The sequence below is a fragment of the Calonectris borealis genome, chromosome 19, assembly GCF_964195595.1.
Source record: "Calonectris borealis chromosome 19, bCalBor7.hap1.2, whole genome shotgun sequence".
NCBI classification, from domain to species: domain Eukaryota; kingdom Metazoa; phylum Chordata; class Aves; order Procellariiformes; family Procellariidae; genus Calonectris; species Calonectris borealis.
This window is the reverse complement of record NC_134330.1, coordinates 5016079-5037269: the sequence shown is the minus strand read 5'-3', so window position 1 is coordinate 5037269 and position 21191 is coordinate 5016079. Positions and strand designations below refer to the sequence as shown.

Sequence of the window (21191 nt, the reverse complement as noted above, 5' to 3'; positions counted from 1 at the left end):
CATGCCTTAATCTGGCATTCAGATTCTCTAAAATAAAAGCCCCCACACTGAAACTTGAGTCAAGTTATACCCATTGCATTCTCTGAAGGATTTCAACATCATTACCATGATTAATATCTTCACTGCAATATTCCATTTGCTTGCCTTCTAATTTACAAAAATATATGAACTATTAAGAGTTTAAGCTGAAGCACCTGTTATTAGCGTAAGCACATCTTGGAGCATATCATAAATCTTACACGACTTGTGTTTGCCAATCAGCAAGGTTGCTCTTCAGAGATATGAAAAATATCAGCTTCAAACAAAGCTGGGGTGTGGGAGGGAGAGGGGGGATGAATTGCATTCTGCAACTGTAAGATAAAAATTCTGCCAAGCAAGGTAGTTCAACACTCTCAAATTCTGTTTTACTAGCTGTTATAGATGTTGCTAATTAATCATTAATAAAATTAAAAAATACAAATATGATTTTTGGTACCATGTAATTCCTTACTACAGCATTACTAAACATGCTAACTACAATACTTCTGAATTTAAACTTCCAGAAATGTTAAAATTTCCCATTTAGAATGTTTAGAGTATTTCCTTGAGTTTGTAAGTATACCTCAACATTCTTCAGATCTATAAAGTCTGACACTTATCTGCATCCTTAACAGAGCACACGTTAAGCCTGTCTAGCAGTTGCGCAAAGTTTAGTGATCTGCTGTAGTACTTAATGTAGATCAACAACTAGCAATTAAGACCCACAACTCTGCTAAAATTCAAGAAGCAAGTACTTTGAGTTGAACGAACAACGACAGCAGCTTCAGTGTTCCAACTCACGTATTTAGTTATTCACATATAAATCAGTATTCAGAGGAGCAGTTACAAAGTCAGGCAGAGCACCTTGGGTTTCCTTTTACAGTGAGCTAAATTCACAAGTCTATGCCCTTGTGTATTGGGCTGTAATTAAAATCTTTCTAGTTTATCTGCATTATCCAAGGAAAGCAAACAATTTATGGATTGAGAAATCCATCCAAATTTTGAATTCTACCAGTTCCAATATTCTAAAGCTTAACAATGTTGAAAGACATTTAAATATACAGTTATGATCTTCTGAATATCTCAAAAAAAACTTAGTTACATTGCATTACAGCTTGAGCCAGTTCTGCCTCCTCACCTTTTAGAACAGTTGCAGAAGAACAGCTTACGGCAAAAATATTGCTCAATATGTGTATACTTACTATGATCACACCAATCTCATTTTATACTGGAATATGAAAATGAGCCACTTAAACAGCAGCATTATCTGCATTTAGCGTCCACAGTGATTGTCTACATTTTGGACAATCTTGTTTATTTCCATCTTCTTTGTATTTGCCATACATCCATACTTTAATCGGAATCTTTCACCATCGCCAGTCACACAACAATACACTTTTCCTATCAAAAAGCATTTATTAAATGGAAGCCTATTAAAAAGGCTTACAAAGTTCTGGCAAAATACAGGGTATTTCCAGTATCTTCTCCCATTGCAGCAGTTCACAATTAGTGAAAGTAGAAGCTCTAACTAAATCCTGTACGTAATGAAAATGACCTTATCCCACGCAATCCATAATTTGTAGGGTACAGACAAGTAAGTCTTCTGTGACATGATCTCTTCTCTTAGAACACCAGACCACAATTTAAAAGTTTTAAGTACAACAGCACCATAGAAGCACAACACAATGACTCTTTCTAGTGAACAGGATCAACTTATCAACTGAAGCTGTTTGCAGCAATTTTCTTTTATAGAAAAGATACATTTACTGGGACTCTCAGAAAGGGAGGATTCACATATCCTGAAGTGTAATATTTACTTAATTTGCTGTTTTGCAGTTCAGTACAGATTTCTGCAGTCACAATACCTCTCAAAAAGTCTCATCAATTTTCTCTTTAGTATCACTGCTGGGACATGACTAAATCCAATAACTCACAACTCTTCAGGCTTTAAGGTCTGTGGATTTCTAAAACCCTGAATTTGAGAGGACCCTCCCCTCCTGCCCTCAGCAAGCTTCACTTCCAACAAAGCACTGGATATTTCTTCAGCACATCGTATCTATACCGGTTTCCAGCTGTTAAAATTCATTTCAAGGATACAAACTCAGAATACCTGCAGGCTTAGTTGTTACATCCAGTACTCTGTTCGTGCACTTTATTTCATATATGATCTTCTTTCCTAACCTCACCACTGACATACCTTTCATTCTATTTTCAGTACTTTCTAAATACCTGATAGATGCAAGGGGAAATCAGAATGGGAAAAGCAGGGAACGTGTTCAGTGAATACACAGCACTCCTCCTCCTCTCTTTAAAAAAAAAAAAAACACCAAACAAAAAAAGCCCAAAGATTCTTAATCTTTCTTTTTATTTGTTTTCCATTATCCACATTAACCCTAGTAGCCTAGCAAACGTATTTATATGCTTTTTGTACACAATATGCTGTTCTTTTCCCCTCCAAAGACTTCCAAAACTTCCAAAAGAATACCTCCTGAATCAGCAGAATTTTTTATTTGCATGCATTAAATTGGTCTCTTTTTTCCTGCTATTAAGTTCCAGTTTGACTTTGAGCCTGACCACCAAATAAAGATCACTATTAATTTCTGCTTTTTGACAAACATTGACATTATGAAGTGATTATATATTTTCCACTGCAAGTCACATGCTAAACCTAATTTCTGTTGGCTCCAACATAGGATTTAATGATGGATTTGACTTCAATGTCTATGGCAGGGTCCTCAAGTAAAATGAACTGTCATATTAAAAAAAAGTCACAAATGTGCAAAGGAAGAAGATATTCCACAGAATTAAAAACAAACTAACCAAGAGCACCCTTGAGGTCAGGATTACTTAAATTTAAAAAGGGCAAAAATGCAGTAAAGAAAAAATAATTATTCTTCCTTTTTCCCCCCATCATGCATATAATATACTTGCTATATTAGATAGTAAGACAGCTGTAAATATGAAACAATAAAATAACAATATCCAAGTGATTAATAAATTTAAGATACCTGGTTTCTTCCTCTGCGTTTACCATAATTCCTTCGCACAAGGGCTTTATAATTTTCATTTTTCTTGGTCAAATAATAATATAATACACAGTCGGGAACATTCTAAAGTGAAAAAGAAAAAGAAAACATTAGGTTTTACTGCTATAAAAAAATACGTTCTTAGTATTTAATTTCTCTCAACACTTAAAACTATTCAGCCCCTAGACTAAAATAAAACTCTATTAGATTTGTTTGCTCAGCAGGGAAGTGAATTCACACACAAACATAACAATATAACTATGCATACAATTATAGTGTTAAACGCAAGTCTCATGTATTTATATCCCTCAGCTACTTCAGTCTGCATGATTTAATCTATGCTAGACAATTTGCAAGTTTGAAAGCTTCTCCTTATCATAATAGCTGTAGGTATTCAAGATTCTGTTCTAAGTCTTAACAAATCCTAATTCTCCACTACTTCTTACATCAGTTCTGCAAAATCAGTTCTAAAGACTAAAATTAGTTCTAAAGATGAATTCAGCCAGCAGTAGGATTCCACTGACTTGAAACGTGGTGGCAAGATTTCTTAAGAGTTAGCACAGTGGCTCAGCAGAGCCAATTACGTCCTTATCTTAACAGTGAGATAGTTAAAGAAGCTTACCTCCTTCAGAAAGAAAATAAGATCAAAACTAAATGAAGTGCCATTTTCTTTTATTGTTGTCAATAGTGTCATTTCACTAAGTTTTGTTAGATGTTTAGATGCATTGATTGTGTTACTGATCAAGTATTATAAACTCCTGTCAAAGCAGTAACTTTTTTTGGACTTACAATTTTTTCCAGGAAGAGAAAATGATGCTGGGATAAATGACTTACATTTGGAAAGTTAGGGATCCCACCCTAGGCTCTACTTTTATTAAAAAAGGTCTTACCTTTCGTTCCAGGTAGGAAGCAATTAGACCAAAGTTCTTGGGATGTTGGACAAACCTTTTATAAATCAGAAATTATTTAAGTTTAACAACATAATTCATGACCAAATAAGCAAAGCAGTCTTCCAAACAATCTGTTCCATCAGCAAGCCTTTGATTTACACAACTAAAAAGCCCAGATTTCAAATTGTGCAAATTTAGAACAAAGCACTTAAAATTAGCTATTAGCTGATATAATGAAATCATATACGTACTCTTCTCATTTTAATCTTATCATGGAACTAAAGTATTTTTAAGATAATTTCTTATCTAAGGACTAAATGCATGTGAGCCTACTCAGTTGGAAAATAAGTGAAGTCTAAAATTTTGCAATCTTTCATTCATCCAAGTCAGAACATTATCAAATACTATTGAACAAAAGCTTCAGCATTCCCAATTTAACTGATATTTACTGTGGGGTTAGGTATTTAACTGTCATTTGCAATACAATAAAAAGAAAAGATAAGAAAGCCCATTACTTTTCCTTAAAAATCTCTTTCTCATGGTCGGTCCAGACATTCATGAACTGTCTGTCTTTATAAACCTTCATGGGATCCTCCATCAGACCATTCATATTAATAAACTTCACTCGTCTTTGTTCTGCATCAAACATCATGGGAGGAATGACAGAGAGCTGACGCATTTGTTTTTCATTATTCTACAGGCAAAGAATAAAAGAAAAAGTAAAGATACCAAAAGTTGCTACTAATGTTTACAGTTCTTGAATTACATAACTCTTTAAAGCTCCACCACAGTATACATTCACAGTTAGTTTGAAACTTGTTTCGTCCACTTCTTAACTCTTCTAGAAAAGTTGTCACTATCCCAAAGAACATTTACACAGTCAGCTAAAGGAAATAGTGTTGCAAATGACAAAAAACTAAAATGGTGCAGGGTTTTAGAAAGGAAAAGTTTTCACATGTTTGTTAGAGCTGTAAAAAATTAGGTTGTAGCAAACCTGCAATGAACGCAGACACATGAGAAAAATGTAGGACAGATGCAATTAGGAAGCATAACCCTTAAAAGAAAAGACCTGTTTCAAGCCAAAGTTCACACAGACTCTCTCAAACCAGCCCCAAAAGATTTCTCTTACCCAAAAAACCAAACCCTCTGAAAGAGACCTTTCAGTGCCAGTAAAGGATATTGAGTCATTCGCTATGCTTCTATAGCAAAGTACAGACAGTAGCCTCACCTCCTGCTCAGAAAGCCCATCGATGATTTCAGAAATCTCATGTTCACTTCTAGCAATAGTTGCTGAAAGTCCAGCCCCTCTTTGGCCAACTCTAGAATTAGGGGAAAACAGAAGTAGTAAGGATAAAGTTGAAAATAGCTATATTTTCAGATTTTGTACATGATAATGACAACCTTCAATATTCTTTAAAATACTGTTACCAGTCTCCCAAATTAGTTAGTTAGGACTGTTCTTTCTGAAGCAGCATCACAGTACAAACTCTGTTAACGTACTGCAATTTCAAACAACTGCTCATTTTTACAGGTGAATTTGCAAAGCTCAGCAAGAAGGGCATGCTTGAGCCACCATCAGAAAAGGAGTGTTACCAGTGATTCCATTGCCAGTAGGTGTTTTAGATACATTAATAGGCTTCTGCTGAGTATGAGAAATGCTCATCAGTGGCACAGAAATCATAATCTTAATTAGTACAACTGATACACTGTGAAAGACAGCTTTTTTGTTTTATTTTTTAAAAGAAAAAAAAGCACATTAAATTTGCCTTTCATCAATTTGGTCAAGTTAGTAATACAGCACTGAGACTCATTACAACAAAAGAAAATTTTTAACTTTTGAATTGATGGGGAGAATCGATGGAAGAATTTTTCAGCTAGTGATCTTTACACTTAAGAACATCATAATAATATATTACAGCATGTGGGTCAAAAAGCATTTCAGAGATAAAAATCGCTGATAATTAGAGAGACAAAACACCTTCATTTGTTCAAATTTTTTACTGAACTAATAAATTTGCACAAAATCTGACAAAAAAACTTAGTATTTACATGGCAGTAGTATTACAAGCACAGCTATAGACAAAGATGCCATTAGAGAACATAAATATAATGTAAAGAGACGGCCCCTTCCCAAGTAGTTTGCAATTACAAAGACGTGATATATTCTTCAAGTAAAAGCTTCTTATAGATAGGAGTTCTGTTTCCATTCTAACAGTTTATTTTCTTTCCCTCTTTTCTTGATTCCACAGAGCCAGATCTTGAACACTTCATGATATATTACAAACTATCTGCTTTTCCTATGTTTTATGAAGTAAGGGAATTTAGACAGATGGTTAGAAGAGATAATGAGATGAAGCCTTTATGGGGCTTGAACTCTCAAAGGTGTATTAAAATGATTTCAAACATTAGATAAACAGAATTGAACACAACTGAATCAAACTTGACCCAATTCTAATTTAAAGCATTACCTACAGTGCTGTAGATAAAGTGAACTCTCAAATGAATTACACTCATTCCTTTTAAGACTCTTTGTACAGTTTCTATTTAACAAATGTCTGATAGATTAAAATTAAATAATAGGGACTTAATTGTCGTAGCTTGCATACATCAAAAAGCAAAAATGTCTGGAATAAAATTACATTGCAAGTACAACAAAAGATCACTCAAATTGTTAATTAAAGAAGTCAAATGATTTTTGAGAGTGTAGGCTAATGAATATAGGGATCATGAAACAAAGGAGTAACACAGACACCCAGTGACAGAAAAATGCTAAGTATAAATCAGGGCGTAGGCCCAAAATGAACAGGCTCAAGTGAAGCTGACACTCCTATTAGCTTAAGACCAACTCCACAAACCTCTTTGTGCATCTGAACAGCTTAACTCATATAGTCTCAACAAGCACCGCAACCTAACTAGCCTTTGGTAACTAGCCCTTTTTCTGTATTTCTTTTGGAATATATGGGTTTTGATGGCAGATCTAAAAAGGGGGATAGGAAAGGAACAATTTGGACATCACTAAAGCAGCCCAAGAGGACACCAGACTGATGAGGCTGGCAGCGCTGACAAAGCTGATAGGGAGGGACAGGAAAGGGCAAGATGTAAGGCAGTGGATATACAAGAACAGTCATTAACATCCTTAGGGTGTGAAGTGAAACTTGAGTTCAATGCCATGAAACACACTGAACAAATGAAAGAACATTTTGCTTTATACTGTATGATACACTAGTATTCTTTTTTAAAGAATGAAGTGATGAACATAAAACTTAACCATTAAGCTGAACCAATTTTATTATAAATAATTTTAAAACTTAAAGTCCTAAGAGAGATTTTATAGGAATATTTCAAATCTATGGTAATACCTTTGGAATCGTTCTTGCTGTTCTCTTTGCTTCCGGATTTCTGGAAATTGTTTTTCATAGTATTCTCTTGTTTTGCTTTCCTTAGCTTTTCTGCGTGGATTATTTTCTATCCTGTCAACCTTTTTCTCCCATGCCTCCATCAGCTGATCATAACGTTGACAGATTTTCTGTTCCTGTTAAATTACAAAAGTAAACCTTGAACTAAACACAAATACACTAAGTGATCAGCACACATTACACAGGTGGGTTCCATATTTTTCCTGCTCTAGTGGCTTTCCATTTTGAAGATGACATATACCCAATCTTCAGCAGGGATAAGGTAAGGAAGTGGATATAAAAATGTAGATTTTGAATATTACGCACTATTTCTTTGCTTTACACATTGGTAACTGTTACTACTGCCTTCCAGAAATCTCACATCCTCTGGTACCAAGCTTTTAATTAATGGAATTGGTTTAATTTTTAATTTTTTTTAAATTTTATTTTAAAATTTTAATTAACAGAATGGGGCTGGAGTAATTGCAATATGTCCTCAAGCTCAGCAATATGTAGGGAGCTGCTCCTACATAAAAAAACTAGGACTGTAAGAAGAAAAATACGTCATTACATTTTCATGGTGGAATCTCCCAATTTGATGTATAATGTTCTGCTATTCTTAATAATAAAAATGATCTTTCAGGCACCACTCAAAACAGCCTTTTGACTTTGAATGCCACTTGCTACGACAGCATGCGAGAGAAAGCATTAAGTCAATTAATACTGGTATCCAACATATACAAATTCAATTAAAAATGCTGTTTGACTTAAAAAAAAAATCGGAGATCTGTCCCATTTTCTTTCGGATCCTATAGCTACTATACAAGAAAAGAAGTTCAGAGAGAGGCCAGGCATGACAGTTAAAGATTTTCACTGGGTCTCCTCCATTCATACTCTTTAAGAAAAGAAAAGGAAAGAAAAAAAGCTTTTTCCTTATTGTACTTTAGACGGTTTTCAGTCAAATAATCAACAAACCAGTTATAAAACCTGCAGTTTGTTTTCCAATAAATCATCAGAATTTTAGCTTAAGATCTTATTTTTCTAATAAATGAGATTTATATGACACATTTGGGAATGCAAGTGAAGGATCCAGACAGAAAACCAACCATGTGTTCTTTTTACAAAAACAAGGTAGTATTACCCGTTGTTTTCTTGCATGATTTCTTCTTTTAAAGAATAGTATTAGCTTTTTCCTCATCACCTGGTTTCTGGAAACAAAATTGGGAGGGGGGGAAAAGTGAACTACATAAGAATCAAGCACTTCAAAACTACTCAACAAAGCCCATATGGATTCTAGATGCCAGATCATTATCATGAAAAATATTTTCAGGGGTAGAAAATAGAAGGAAAATTCCTGATGAAACAATCATCTAATACTGTATTTTATCAGAGAGAAAATTCTTGAAAATGGCTGGAATAAGCCATTGAGACACAAAAGCTTCCAATTTCAAGCTAGGTGCTTTCCTTCACCACAAGAGAGATAATAGGCTAAAATGAGTAATTCAATCCTAAAGTTAAGAGTTTTACAATATATCACTCGAAAAAAGAAGTATTTTGGAACTGCTATACAGCTACATTTGAAGGAGTGGAGCAAGAAGTACTTTTTTTAAGAGAAGTTTTTAACAACAGCCATCTGTAGGATTTTTTCTGTACTTACAAAATATTGTAAAATGGTAGTAAACGTTACAGCACTTAGTAATATGCACGTAACTCACTATGCATTTCTTCACATCTGAAACGGACAATTTATTTCTTCTTCTGTAAAAACTGGTAGTATGGAAATTGTTAATGAATAAATAAATCTTACGAAGACAGTGATGTTCTTCAACAAATTTGAACTGGGATAATCATGCCAGAGCAGTAAAGTTTGTCTCAAAAACATCAGTATTTGAGGTTCAAAGTGAGACATGAAAGTAAAAATTTTCTTCCCAGTTACTGTCCTAGAGAAGCCATGAAAAGGCATTGGTCTTCACAGTTATAATAGAGCGGGATTTCCTCAAAGATGATTTGTAAGAAGTATGCACTTTTATGGCAGTTACAATTCACCAATTATTTTCACCAAAGTCTAGTAGCAATACATATTTTGAAAATAAGCCGATTTTTGTTGCAATAGAATGATCACTATTTTGGTATTTTACAACATTGCTACAGAGTGAAATCAATAGTGGTTTGACATAGCCGTGTAAAAAAGAAAGATTTTGTTGTACGTTAAGAATGACTTTCTGTAGAGAAATGAGTTCATCATCGTCTTTGCAGAACTGAGACATTCAAAGTAATCAGATGCAACTTAATGGATATTTGAATCTGAGTACAAATAAGCTTAATTAAACACATTTAAAAATCAATTTAATAAAACTTTATTTCCATTTATACACAATATTTGCTTCAGTGAACTAAAAAAACTAGCTCATACAAATTTGAGAAACAAGTTCTATATTAAAAAGAAACAAAAAATTCATTTTTCGCAAAATCTACATTTCTTCCAGAAGACGACAAGTTTACTTCAAATCACTGAATTTGGTTTGCCCTAAATAACAAGTAAGCGTAGCATGCAACAAGTCTGCTCGCAGCCCATGATAGAAAATGAATATATGGTTAAGTCAATAAATAAATAGATAATAGCAAAAAAAATCAGGACGACTCCTACCATTTATTGACAGCGATAACTTTTGAAACACTTCTTTGAACAGTGCATTCAGGAAAAGTTGACTAGGCATATCTAGGTCAAATCTTTGAAAAATACAAGCGTTACCAACTTAAAAAATAAGTTTTATGATTTATTTCTATCTTTAAGTTATGATGAAAAGTTACTGTTTCCCTTCGCCTTCAGTACACATAACTCATTTCTTGCAGCACTGTTCTACAACAAAAAAATTGGAAAATTACATAGACTGGAAGTTTTTAAATACGGTTAAAGTACACACATCCTATTTGGAAATCACAGCAATGAAAAATTTGAGTGAATATTTGAGTCTAGACCCCTTAAATGGCACAATGACAAGATATTAAAGCACTTACGTTTTGATGTTTTCATGGTAGACCTTTGTGTCTGACGGTTGGTTGTAAAGTGGCTACAATTTTGGATTAGAAAGGTACGCTTAGTACTTTCCAATGCATGTAATTCTAAAAGTATATGCAATATATTTAACAATATTTTAATATTCTGCCAACATTGCATCAGCAATCTGAAGGGACTGGAAGATACTCAACACAAAGCACAGATTTCATTACTTAAAATTAGATCATTATAACTACTTATGTATATAAGAGTAATTCAATTTCAAACTGTTCTCTCAAATAGTTGCAAATCTATTTCAAAAAATTACACTTATGTGGCCAATTGGTTCATTCAAGCCCCAATTCACCAGTGTATTTAAACACACACTTCTTTTATACATAAACATAGAACTACATCTGTTTACCACAACAGAATAACAGACACAAAAGCAACACTGGCAACAAAGAAAATAGAACAAAAGAAGAAAAAAAAAAAACAAACCACAACTTACCAGTTCAACTTTTGGACCAAGACCTTCAAAAATCTTGTGAGCTTCTTCTGCTTTTTTCTGCAAATAAGAGTTTTTTGTATAGTCTACGTAAATCATCTGAAGTTAGTGTCAAAAGTGTATCTGAAGTCTTTCGCTTATGCTAGCTGCCCTGTGTGATCATATTATAGCCGCCTTAACCTACTTCTGCAATGTTGCCTCAGCAAATTAAGAAACCTGTACCTGAACTGTGCAGTTACTATTCTGATCTCCATGTTTGGAAGCCGACAGAGCATAAAAGCAGAAACTGACCTCTGCAGTTCAAAAAGAACATGCATTTAATAAGTAATACAGCAAATAATTATTAAGAGGAAGAAAGGTTTCCAGTAAAACAAAGCATAGCTAGCTTTGAAAAACGAATTAAGAGACTAAAATTCTTCAATTGCAAAGTCTGGAAGTGTGAATCAATGTGTACGTACACGCACACAGAAGTATGTCAAAGGTCCTCCTTCCCTCACACTAGGTGAAGACCCCAAAATAATTCTGACCCTAAAGGAGGAAGCACTGGATAAGACAGTTGGCTTTCACAAATTCATTTCAAGCCTGTATGATCTTCCAAAGCCCTTTGTCAGCAGACAAGGCTATCTGAAATGACCCAACGTACTAGTTCAAATGTGCTTCTTTCCCCCCAGTAGTTGTATGCAATAGCCCTAAGACATCTGCAAAGAAAAATATAGAAGAAAGTAATCCATAAAGCAGTTACTGTTAGAAAGTGTTCTGCTAAGTTCTAACTTCTTTCCATGTAATTTCAATCTAGAGAAATTCTTCGGAACTCACAGCTGTACAAAATGATTATGTATCAAGGAAATATTACAGTATCACCCTGGTAGAATGTTTTTTCTGCTTCAAAATATTTAAAACTGAATTCTAGCCCTATTACTTTAAGCAAATTTTAGCCAACAGTAGTTGAATATTAAAAGTAATTATCCTAAACTGCATAGTTTGAAGATGAAAGCTGCCAAGTGGACTGTCCTCCTGTACAACAGTAGACAGAAAGATACCAAACAAGTGTTATGTACACAAATGGCTTAATACATCTTTAATAACCCTTCAAATAAGACAGTGAATATTGACATGTGCTATTTGTATCAAGCCCCATCAATATTGCAATTCTACAGTACATGTAATTCCTGATATAAGAACTCAAACCAAGCGCTAAATGGATTCACAAATGCGGATTCACAAATGCATCAAGCTTGGTAATTCCCCTTGTATAGAATACTATATGAAGAGCTCCTCAGACAAAAGCAGCTAACAGATGACTACACATGACGTGTGTTACTCCGTCTCAGCCAATATAAAAATGGGTTTCTCCATCTACTGGCACATACACAACATGGGGAATGCAATAGCAAGTTCAAAATCCTATTGTAAACCCCACCTGTAACCAGAGTTAGCAGAGAAAGAGTTGCACAGCAGCCCGCTAAGATGTCTTCAAATTCAGTTTTGCCTACTACCCAACATGCAGTTCAGCTTGAGGAAGTCTTGTAAGGTGATTGTATGATTTCAATAATTTCTAATTACATTACAGCATGAAAGAGATTTAAAATAGTAAAACTGGTTTGTAACCAGAAGTAAACATATTGCTGTACATTGGTTCCATCAGTTTTTATAACATAATAATTGCCCTAATGTCATGTATTAAGCAAATACGTCAAATTTCACAGACAACTATAGGAAGGTGAGAACAGGCTGCATGGAACACTTGGGACACAGCTCTACTGTATAAAATCTAGTATTATGTTGCAGTTTTTTACCATCTCAAATTTTCAAAAATAGTCTATTATAAGAGAAGTTAGCTGTTCCTCTAAACTATAAAACAAAATTGGGAAATTAAAAAAGCATATACCACTCTCACAAAAGACCGTAATACTTTCAAAACCAGCAGATATCCAACTCCCTAATCTCAAACTACCGGGGAAAAAAAGGCAGGAAGCACTTTGCTACTGTTGGCTATTGCCAGCAGTATTACTGAGCTCTTGTATTTTTCTCACCACTTATGCAACACCAGCTCACCATTCACCTATATACTACTTCTCCCTATCTGTTCATTTATCCAAATCTTAAGTGCCAGCAGTCAGAGTTTAAAAAGAAGGCATAGAATCTTATAACATATGCAGTTTTTCCCTTCAGCTAATTTAAATTTTGGGTGTTCAGCCAAGTTTGTCAGTTTTATGTGAGGAAAAGAAAATTCAAGATGAATTTCTGAAGCATTTTTTTACATCTATCTATCTACACACAAACACACACACAAACGTCTATACATATATATGTGCGTGTGTGCGTGTCTATATATATCTGTATCTATCAATCTCAACACAAGGGTCTAGGGATGAGATCCACAGATGTGTTTCCCTAGACGGCTTACAAGACAGTAGAAGGATCCTGTGATCAAGAATAAAAATGTCATGCAAGTGTCTTTCATTTAAAGAAGTAATTGAATATTAAAAGAGGGGTGGGTAAATCAATAGAACAGGAGAAGCAAAAATTGCCCCACGAAAGTAAATTAAGACATAATGAATTTTAGCACATTGGGTCAGATTCACAGCTACACTCAGTCAACTGAAAAGCACGCTTACCCGATTTTCATCGTAAATAATTTGGACAATACTGCGGTGTTTCTGTTCCACTGGAGGAGGGGAGACAGGCCTCTCCGGCTCTGGAGGCTTAGCAGCTTCTTCTTCAAGTTGTTGCTAAGAGACGAAAGAAAGAAAATCAGCCATCCGAATCATGTTACCCTTACCAGTAATTAGTCACCAGAGATAAAATATGCATCTGATCAACAGTTAGCGCTGCCTGTTATTTCTCCTCTTAACTGACAAGGAATGAATGAAATGGTTTTAATGCCAACAGGGATGATAACAAGACTATTTTTTTCACTATTGGTAAACCAAATTACCTGCTTACAAGACTCATATCCATTGAATCAGACTTGTTTCAGCTTGACATTTAAAGCCACTGTCGCATTGCAATTTATCACTATTTAACTTTAAACAAAAATATTAACTTTGGAGAACAGTTACACCAAACCTGCGTTCTCACAGAGGAAGTAATCCACAGAGCTGCCTTTCTACATTGTAGATATTCAAGTGTCATTATTACTACTGTCTGTTTTTTTAAAAAGGTACAAAAGTCTTTCTAACAATCCGCAGAGAACATAATTCTAAATGTACTTCACAGCAGAAATAAACCACTCCATATATATTGAAGTTCCAAGATTGTTACAATACCAAGCAAGCAAAAAAACCTGTAATATTTTCCAAGCTACTACACTGCTGTGATTTGCTTTCACATCAAATAAATCTGATTCAGTGACATCTTCATTTTTTAATTGTAAATACCGTTCATCCATGCCTGCCACAAACATAAAACAAAGAACTTCTGATGCTAAGGATCCATCCTGTCTTACAACACTGGCTAGAATGTGCTATATTGCTGCATAAGAATTCAAAATCTAAAATTTTTGCAGAATGCCATAATAAACAGGTTCAATTATTGCAGGCAACAGCAACTTTGTAATTTTTTAAAGTCAAATCATACTACAAACGTGCACAAATGAACCTTTATAGATGATACACATAGTACTTGCTGATTTTGTGGAAAAGTGAACAAACAAACAAAAAGATAAGCATCATTAACACACAGTCAGGTACTTAGTGACATCCTTTTTTGTTTTTCTGCTGAAGGTCACTTTACAGGTCATTAAAATTCAGACGTAATTAAATGCTTCCAGACCATAAAAACAGTGCTCCAGAGCGCTGTCTATTTGTTATCCTGGACCTACAAGTTAACAAACCCTATAGCATAACTCTCATTTCCTACAGAGTTCCCACTAAAAAGAAACTTAAAGCTGGCACTCCTTCTATCTGGATCTTTGAAAGTCATAAAAGGAAAAGGAGACAAGGACTTTGTTTTTGCCAATGAATAACAGATGCCTAGATTGAAGGGTGGGTTTAGTTGGCCACAACAGCTACTGGGAAGGCAACAACTACCGCCAGCAAACACTTCCTTTGCTTCCCATGCCTCAAGTGCAGTCCTCTGATGCAAAGCATAGCCAGGACTGTACTAAAAAAAAGTGGTATTTCCTCCTTTACTTCTCTGCTCTCTCTGTTTACTTGCACCCCTCCTACTACATTTTCCCCCAAGGCTGACCTTAGCTCCAGAGTTAGGATCTCTTGCCCTTGTGAAAGCAGATGATCCAGGGACTTTTGTACAAGCTCTGGTTTTGGAGATGCATGCAAGGGATTCTCCCTTTGCACGGACTGCGAAAGAAGAAAGATGATAGCCTCCCCTCACCCAGCAGTCATCTTTAAAGCTGAAATTACAGTCAAAGTGCCCTTGTTTCACTAGTCATCTAACGAAAGTTTAAAATATAAAGCCATCTACTGTTGGTGTTCCTACGTGGCTTTCTCCTATTTTCAAAAATGTTTAAAACTCCATGATATCCAATCTATTGAAACGTTCTAGCAAAATTGTATACGTAACCTTCTCTTCATAACTTGTTCATTTGGTTCACGTAACCAAAAAATTCACCGCCACCAACAACAAATGAAGTTTTCCACCTTTTCCACTGGCAGAAACAACAGTAGAGTCTGCTATGCTTACTTGCTTTTTCTTCAGCTTAAGGATTTGCTGTTCAACTTTCGCAATTTCACGATCTACACGGTCCATGCTCTGTATCAGTTCTTCCTTTGACAGCTTTGAAGGTGAAGCATTTTGGTCCTCCCCACAAGGCTGACCAGAAATTGGAGAAGATGGTCCCTCATGCTTTCCTCCAAAAGCTGGGTCCTTTCATGGGGAGAGGAGGCGGGGGGGGAGGGAGATTGAGAGAAATCAGTCATACTGATAACATGCGAATGAGTGTTCGGTAACCAAACTAGCATGCATGAATTAAAAAGAAGTTCCAGTTATCTATATTTCTGTTGAGGAGCTACCTAACTTAAAGTTTAATATTTCAGTTTATTAATGCTCTGAACATTTTAGAATTAACTGACAGCCCATTTATGATACTGTAATTTCAAAGTCCACCTTTAAAAAGTAACAGCACACTTCAATATTTACCTTGAAACCAAAATAAGATCAAAACATCTCCCTTTTAAAAATATATCTTCATAAATGTAAACAGTATCTTTTATGTTTAAAGGAAGGGTTACTTAAGAGCCAATCCTCAATACTCTGCACATATACTGATTAGGATATTCTTGAAGATAACCATGACCAGCCTGATAAAGTACATCTGGAGTTAGTTGTGGTTATAAACGTTAAGTTCTCTTGAACTTAACATGACTTAAGAGAAGTGATGACTTAAGAGAGGACAGGTCACTATTCATTTGGCTTTGATTTTTTTTTTTTCTTCATCTGTTTCCAAACAACGTATTTCAACATGCTTTATGTTCTAACATCAGCACTGTTGTACCTCGTCTTTATGTCCTCAGACAATTATGCTCCATGACTACCTAGCTGGCAAATGCTAGCTCATTCAAGCCAATCTGACTGAAAGATGACGTGTCTGAATGCCACTTCTCCTCTAGATAATACTAGGCTGTATTTCTACATTGAGACAGTCGATTTCTATATGTAGCGCCTGGATAGAAATTCAGTTACATGCAAGCACGTTAACACTGCATGCCTTAGCTCGATTTCTCCAACCCCCTTTGATCTTATCTTTGCTATGCAACACAGCAAGTTACTAAGAAATCACATGCTATCGTAATTTTACTTTACTTCACAGACAGTTTATTCACATGATAAAAGGAATGGTAGAGAGAAGGCAAGACAAGCAATCAACTTCTAAAATATCTGGTGCCTATTAGCTTTTGAATCCATATGGTGAAATTTTACTTTAAATGATCTGAGTTTAGAAACTTGAGCACTCACCTTCAGAAGGCACACCCACTATGCACCACTTTTTTGGTGTGTGTCTGTGTGCTTGTGTGCATGCATGACAGAAGATATTAAATATTCATTTAAGAGACACTTGTCTGCTCTTTTTCAAATTGCTCTAATTAATATTCAGTATCTACAATAGAAAATATCCACACCAAACTAGATTGCCCTAGATTTACCCAAAATGAGACAGTGACAAGTATAATTAGTGTTATGTAAATAATCAGATTCATTTCAAATGCTTAAAAGGGAGAGGGAGCAGAGAGAAGTACTTTGACCATTCAGTACAAATATTCATTACATAAAAAAATGGACTTGCATGCATTTGCCAGCAGCTTTCAATTGAAAAGCAGAAATATTTCATATACTGTACTATAATAATTTTGCAACTGAGATTTTAATGACTTTAGAGTGTAGTGGCAACTCAGAACTCCAGTCTCTTTACTGTGTTTGAGGCAGACTTATCTTCTTGTTCTTTTTATAAAAGAGTAACACTGGCTCATGACCACTGGGTAAAACCACATTTCTGGGATTAAAGAATAAACCTAAACCAATTAGAATATTACCTAACAGAAAAAAATCGATTAGCTCACCGCAACATAGGAAGTCACACCTTCAGCATCATAACAGAAAATGGCTTTACCTTCTTAATATCCGCAGATCTCAACCCTTCCTGCAGAGGATGTACTAAAGGCAAGACAGTAGCTGCACTGACACGCTGGAAATGGGAATCAGAGACTTGTTCAAGACGTGGTCGCTTAGATTCCAGTGAATCATGATCTGTCTGAGATGGACCTGGATGAAATTGCTGTTCATATCCAGTTCTCCTTTCCTGAGGCCTAATACACAGAAGAGATAAACTATTAAAATATACATTTTCCATACAAGAAAACTATTTGGTGTTCCTCAACCCTTTTCAAATATACAGGAGATGCCATTTAGTGACGCTCCTTCTAAACAGAAGGCAGACAAATGTTTTTAAGTACGATCTTCAAAAATACAACAGTTAAAATTCATTGAAAAAGAGAAAGTTAACTTGAATCTTAAAAGACACTGTTTAAATGCATGCCTCTCATTACAAACCCTTAAAGAAATTTACCACTGCTACAATGATATTGTTCAATCAAAGCTCTGATTCAAATTATAAACAAAAAAAAAATCCATGAGATAAATATAGTACTATATTCCACCGAACACAGATGGCCACAACAGCTCCATTATTTCATTTTTGCAGTCAAATAATTTTTAAATATACACAGAATGCTTGAAATGAGCCATGAGTCTATTTAGAACTTGATCTCTACTAAAATGCTACTATGTCACAGAAACAGTCATTGATTCAAGCCATGAGTCATTTAAAAACTCCTCCTTCTCAGAAAAAAATGCAAAAGAACAGCATCACTAGCTTCTTTACAGTGCAATGCACAGGATATCCATAAAAGAACCTCATAGGCTTCAACATCTTCCTATGAAGTGCCACTGAAGAGATTACAGTCGTTTCCTCTATTTTGCCAGAACTACTCAATAAACTTTTACAAATTTACAATGTGGGGCAGGGGGGAGGGTTTACTTCTGCTATAAACTGAAGTTTTGAGAACTCTAAAAGCTACTATGATTCGCAGCACTAACATAGAGCCTTACTGACATTTTGGTGACACAAAATGAAGGCAATATGCAAGCCCCAGATTTCACTATCATCAAGTTATTTCTGGGAATATTCTAATGAGATTTTAAGCTAGACCAGTATTTACATAACATTCATCACTAATATTTGTTCAGCACCAGATAGCTCAGTTACAGCCAAAATAAACTGCTAGCAGTAATCCAGCATATAAAGTTGCTCCTAGCAGATATACTTACTAAGCGTCCAAGAAAAAAAAATGTTGTTACAAGCAATAACACTTGCTTACAACTGTACATCAGCATACTAATATGCTGAAGAATTGAGGTGCATAAATCATATAGTAACCTCTCCCCTAAACAGAAGCATATTCCTGCTAACTTACTACAGTCCAGTTAATCTTATTCTGATCTGTAGTGGGTTCTTAATTTCCAAATTTGGTTTTCAAAGTATGTCCAATATTCTTCAGGATATTCATAATCAAATGAATGCTTAATACGGTCTGAAAACTTTACCTTACAGTAATATTAAGGTACATTTGAACATTCATCAATATCCACCATGAAGTAACCTATTTTACTGAGAAATAAGGTATTATCAATCTGAAACTAAATTACAACATATGATTCACTGTAGTTGTCCACTATACTTGTCCTCAGTTAACCTACCGGACCCAGATCAGTTGCATCTACTTACACAGAGCCAGGATTGGTATACGAGACTGACAAAAAGGGTATTTAGAACAAATGATATGAAGCTGTCAAGTGTCTTGCCAAAAGCAGCATACGCTCTGATTTAGTCCTCTGTGCCTAGAAGCCCACTTTGTGCCACATTTCAGTGTTTTACAATTCTTACAACTAAAATACCCAATTAGCTCTGTTGTTGCTTACTTGCCCAGCCACACAGATACCATCTGTTGAATAAGCAAGCCTAATCTAGGAAATATGACAGGTAATATTCACACCGTAACATCTCTTGCACTTGTTGCTTTTACCCGGCAAAATTAAATTATCCAAAGTTACAAACTTTACACACTTTTACCCTAAATAGCATTAAAAAGTTTGCAATATGCACTTGGATTCTCAGAAGTTTACCGACAGCGTTGCTAGGAGAGGTGTGGGAAAAGCGAAGCACTGTCACTTCCTGTCTGTGAAACAAATATATTGGTTAAGCCAAAGGGACTGAGGAATTACACAACAGCTACAACACTCAAACGCAGGAGACCGACACTGTTATAACGATGGAGCACCGATTAATAAAGGCAAGCACTTCGGCAAAAACTGTGAAACCTTCCTACTCAAAAGTTAAAACTAACTTTACAGAAAGCACAGACTCATAGAAGATTCCTGTTCACATACTTCAAAAACAGCATTCTCACCTGTCAGAGCCTGGGTGAAATTCAGAAAGCAAGGAAGGCCTGCGCCGAAGTTGCTGCTGCTGTTGCTGCTGCTGCTGCAAGAGCTGGGTTGCCTGACTGACTTCCAAGTGAGACGAACGATAATCGGGAACTGCAAATTCCTAAATGAAACACACTTCTGATGTTAAGAAGAATAAAGGTGCAGAAGACTGAATCAAAAGCTTTTGGTGTCACGGAACGATCACTTCCGAAGTTATTAAATACAGACCAAGACCAGATCACCAAAGCCTTATTCCAGCTCAAAAAATAGAAGTTTGTAAATGGCAGTTCTAAGTTTTAAATGAACTTTAAAGAGACTAAATAGTTATGCTAAGAATTCCACCTTGCTTATTAACAACTTCTAACAAAACACAAATGAGTCAGCAGCAGAAGAATATCCTTTAAAAAAAAAATCCTTTAAAAAAAAATCCTTTAAAATCGATTTTGCACATCCAACTACTAAGTGGTAAACTGAGAATATATTTCAGCAACCCTGAGGCAATTCCTTCTGTTACCACCTCAAGACATTTTTATATCAAACGTTATTAGGACTAAGAGTCAGACAAGATGAATCTTCTGACTGATAAAATTTATAATCAAAGTGAGGTACAAGACAATTTATTTGTATATATGGGTCTTCGATGACTTGCTTCTAAAAATTATATGCAGCTGACATTAACCGAAGAGAAGCTCTACAAGACGTACAATAGGTCATTACCCGTAAGATTTAGTTTTTACAAATTATCTAAAAATAAATACGGAGCAAGCCAAAAAGCTCCAATTCTTGAATTTCCTTTTGCAAACATGTAAGTAGAACAAAACATCTGAAGTATCTGTAGCAAGAGGAGAATTTCATTAAAAGGAAGGAAACCTGAGCTGTTCTAAAGCGAACAGCTAGTCCTCCACAGCCTACCATGCCATACAGAGCACAGGATGGCAGAATACATGCTCGGCAGAAATGACCAAGTAGGAGATTCTTAGAAATCCATTACCCCAATCCTGGCTAGCAGAACACTGCTAGCTGGAAGCACTAGTACAGCTGCTTCAGAAAAAAATCAGGGTATAACACAAGTTTTTACATTTCAGATTCACATTCTCCACCTTGCACACAGATTTTGTTAAGAACTACACGTAGCTTATAGATAATCTAGCCCATTACTCCTTACACAGAAGAAGGAAAGATTACTATGGGTTCACTTCTTACGCTCCTGGGCCTAATAGGAGATTAATTCCGGATAAAAATTTAGTACCCACAAATGCCCCAAGAGCCCAGTGTCTCAAAGGATTTGTTACACCCAGAACACTGCATTCATATTAAATCTATACTAACTGTAGACAGGTTATTTGCGTATTCTTGGAAAATTACTGCTATCAATGTATACGGACTCAGACACACTTAGCTGGCCAAATTTAG

At 35.4% G+C, this 21191-nt stretch overlaps 1 protein-coding gene across 8 annotated transcripts in view; it reads right to left on the bottom strand.

The window, feature by feature from the left end:
- NCOR1 (nuclear receptor corepressor 1) overlaps positions 1–21191 on the bottom strand; it is a 75528-nt gene that overhangs the window by 38678 nt on the left and 15659 nt on the right. For all 8 annotated transcript variants that reach the window (XR_012676576.1, XR_012676577.1, XM_075168568.1 and 5 more), the window contains 12 exons: positions 19760–19899; positions 17404–17599; positions 15480–15662; positions 13454–13567; positions 10839–10895; positions 10348–10400; positions 8471–8537; positions 7294–7466; positions 5163–5253; positions 4450–4628; positions 3935–3989; positions 3027–3128 (listed from right to left, as the gene is read on the bottom strand). Coding sequence is in view for 6 of the 8 variants with exons in the window: in XM_075168568.1 (XP_075024669.1) it covers positions 3027–3128; positions 3935–3989; positions 4450–4628; positions 5163–5253; positions 7294–7466; positions 8471–8537; positions 10348–10400; positions 10839–10895; positions 13454–13567; positions 15480–15662; positions 17404–17599; positions 19760–19899 (1410 nt within the window). In the remaining 2 variants the exon portion in view is untranslated. The remainder of the gene's footprint in view (positions 1–3026; positions 3129–3934; positions 3990–4449; positions 4629–5162; positions 5254–7293; positions 7467–8470; positions 8538–10347; positions 10401–10838; positions 10896–13453; positions 13568–15479; positions 15663–17403; positions 17600–19759; positions 19900–21191) is intronic.